This window comes from Sinocyclocheilus grahami, unplaced genomic scaffold, assembly GCF_001515645.1.
Source record: "Sinocyclocheilus grahami isolate Dianchi unplaced genomic scaffold, SAMN03320097.WGS_v1.1 scaffold80.1, whole genome shotgun sequence".
In the NCBI taxonomy this organism is placed as follows: domain Eukaryota; kingdom Metazoa; phylum Chordata; class Actinopteri; order Cypriniformes; family Cyprinidae; genus Sinocyclocheilus; species Sinocyclocheilus grahami.
This window is the reverse complement of record NW_015505259.1, coordinates 1-1522: the sequence shown is the minus strand read 5'-3', so window position 1 is coordinate 1522 and position 1522 is coordinate 1. Positions and strand designations below refer to the sequence as shown.

The 1522-nt window shown below is 32.3% G+C and overlaps 1 protein-coding gene across 1 annotated transcript in view; it reads left to right on the top strand.

Annotated features, from left to right (window-relative positions):
- LOC107586358 (endophilin-A3-like) overlaps window positions 1-1432 on the top strand; it is an 8537-nt gene extending 7105 nt beyond the window's left edge. Inside the window, exon 7 of the mRNA XM_016273679.1 lies at window positions 939-1432. Within this exon, the coding sequence (XP_016129165.1) occupies window positions 939-1144 (206 nt within the window). The 3' untranslated portion in view covers window positions 1145-1432. The remainder of the gene's footprint in view (window positions 1-938) is intronic.
- The last annotated feature ends 90 nt before the right edge of the window (window positions 1433-1522 follow it).

Sequence of the window (1522 nt, the reverse complement as noted above, 5' to 3'; positions counted from 1 at the left end):
AAAAAAATCCATTACTTGAATTAAAAGAAAGATTAACTAAATAAAGTAAAAAAATAAAGGAACTAGTTCAAGTTGAAGTACTAAAATAGCTAAAACTAAATAAGCTAAAACCAAAACATAAGAAAAACGAATAAAAATGACAAAAACACAACACAAAATGACTGAACTTTAAAAATGACAACAAATATAAAAAATAAAGTCTAATTCAAAATATTAAGAAAAACTATAATAGTATATTAACTAATGTAAAACTTGAAAACTATATTAAAAACAAAAACTTGACAAAAATGCACAGCAACATTTTTTACATAAAATCTGATTCAAAATATTAACAAAAACTATAATAGCATATCAATGGTACTAAAATGACACTGGTTTGACAGCCGTGGTCACTGTGAACATTGTAGGACAAGATCATAAAATTAAAAATGCAGCATATGCGACCCTGGAGCACAAAACCAGTCTTAAATCGCTGGGGGATATTTGTAGTAATAGCCAAATATACATTGTATGGGTCAGAATTATTGATTTTTCTTTTATGCCAAAAATCATTAGGATATTAAGTAAAGATCATGTTCCATGAAGATATTTTGTAAATTTCCTACTGTAAATATATTAAAACTTAATTTGTGATTAGTAATATGCATTGCTAAGAACTTCATTTGGACAACTTTAAAGGCAATTTTTTTCAATATTTAGATTTGTTTGCACCCTCAGATTCCAGATTTTCAAATAGTTGTATCTCGGGCTAAATATTGTCCTATCCTAACAAACCTGATTTATTCAGCTTTCAGATGATGTATAAATCTCGAAAAATTGACACTTACGACTGGTTTTGTGGTCCAGGGTCACATATGGGCAAATGACAGATTTTAGTGAATGGGTGAACTTTAACAAATGTTTAAATGTGTGTGGTGGTTGTATTTTCCTCTTTGCAGAGATGGAGTCACACTTGGACCAGCCCTGCTGTCGATCGCTCTACGACTTTGATCCAGAGAACGAGGGCGAGCTGGGCTTCAAAGAGGGCGACATCATCATCCTCACCAATCAGATCGATGAGAACTGGTATGAAGGCATGATTAACGGCGAATCGGGCTTCTTCCCCATAAACTACGTCGAGGTCCTAGTGCCCCTGCCTCAATGAGCTGAGCCAACAGCCTCGGGTCACTGACCGCACGCTAAACCAGACTGTCTGAACCGTCCACTCACCCAACATCCTCTGCTGCATTCTCACCAATGAAAGCCTTGCGTTTGACCACAGACAATTTAGAACCTTTTACATTTCAGTATTTATTTATCTTATTACGTTTTCCAGGCCTCATGGTGCAACATCTAGATTTTTACACTGCAAAAAATTATTTTTATTCAGTGTTTTTGCTTTGTTCTTCAGTAAAAATATCGAAACATCTTTAGAACAAGATACATTTATTTTTAATAATAATAATAATAATCCATTACATTTTAAAAGATGAAACAGCATTATATATATATATTTATATATATATATATATATATATATATA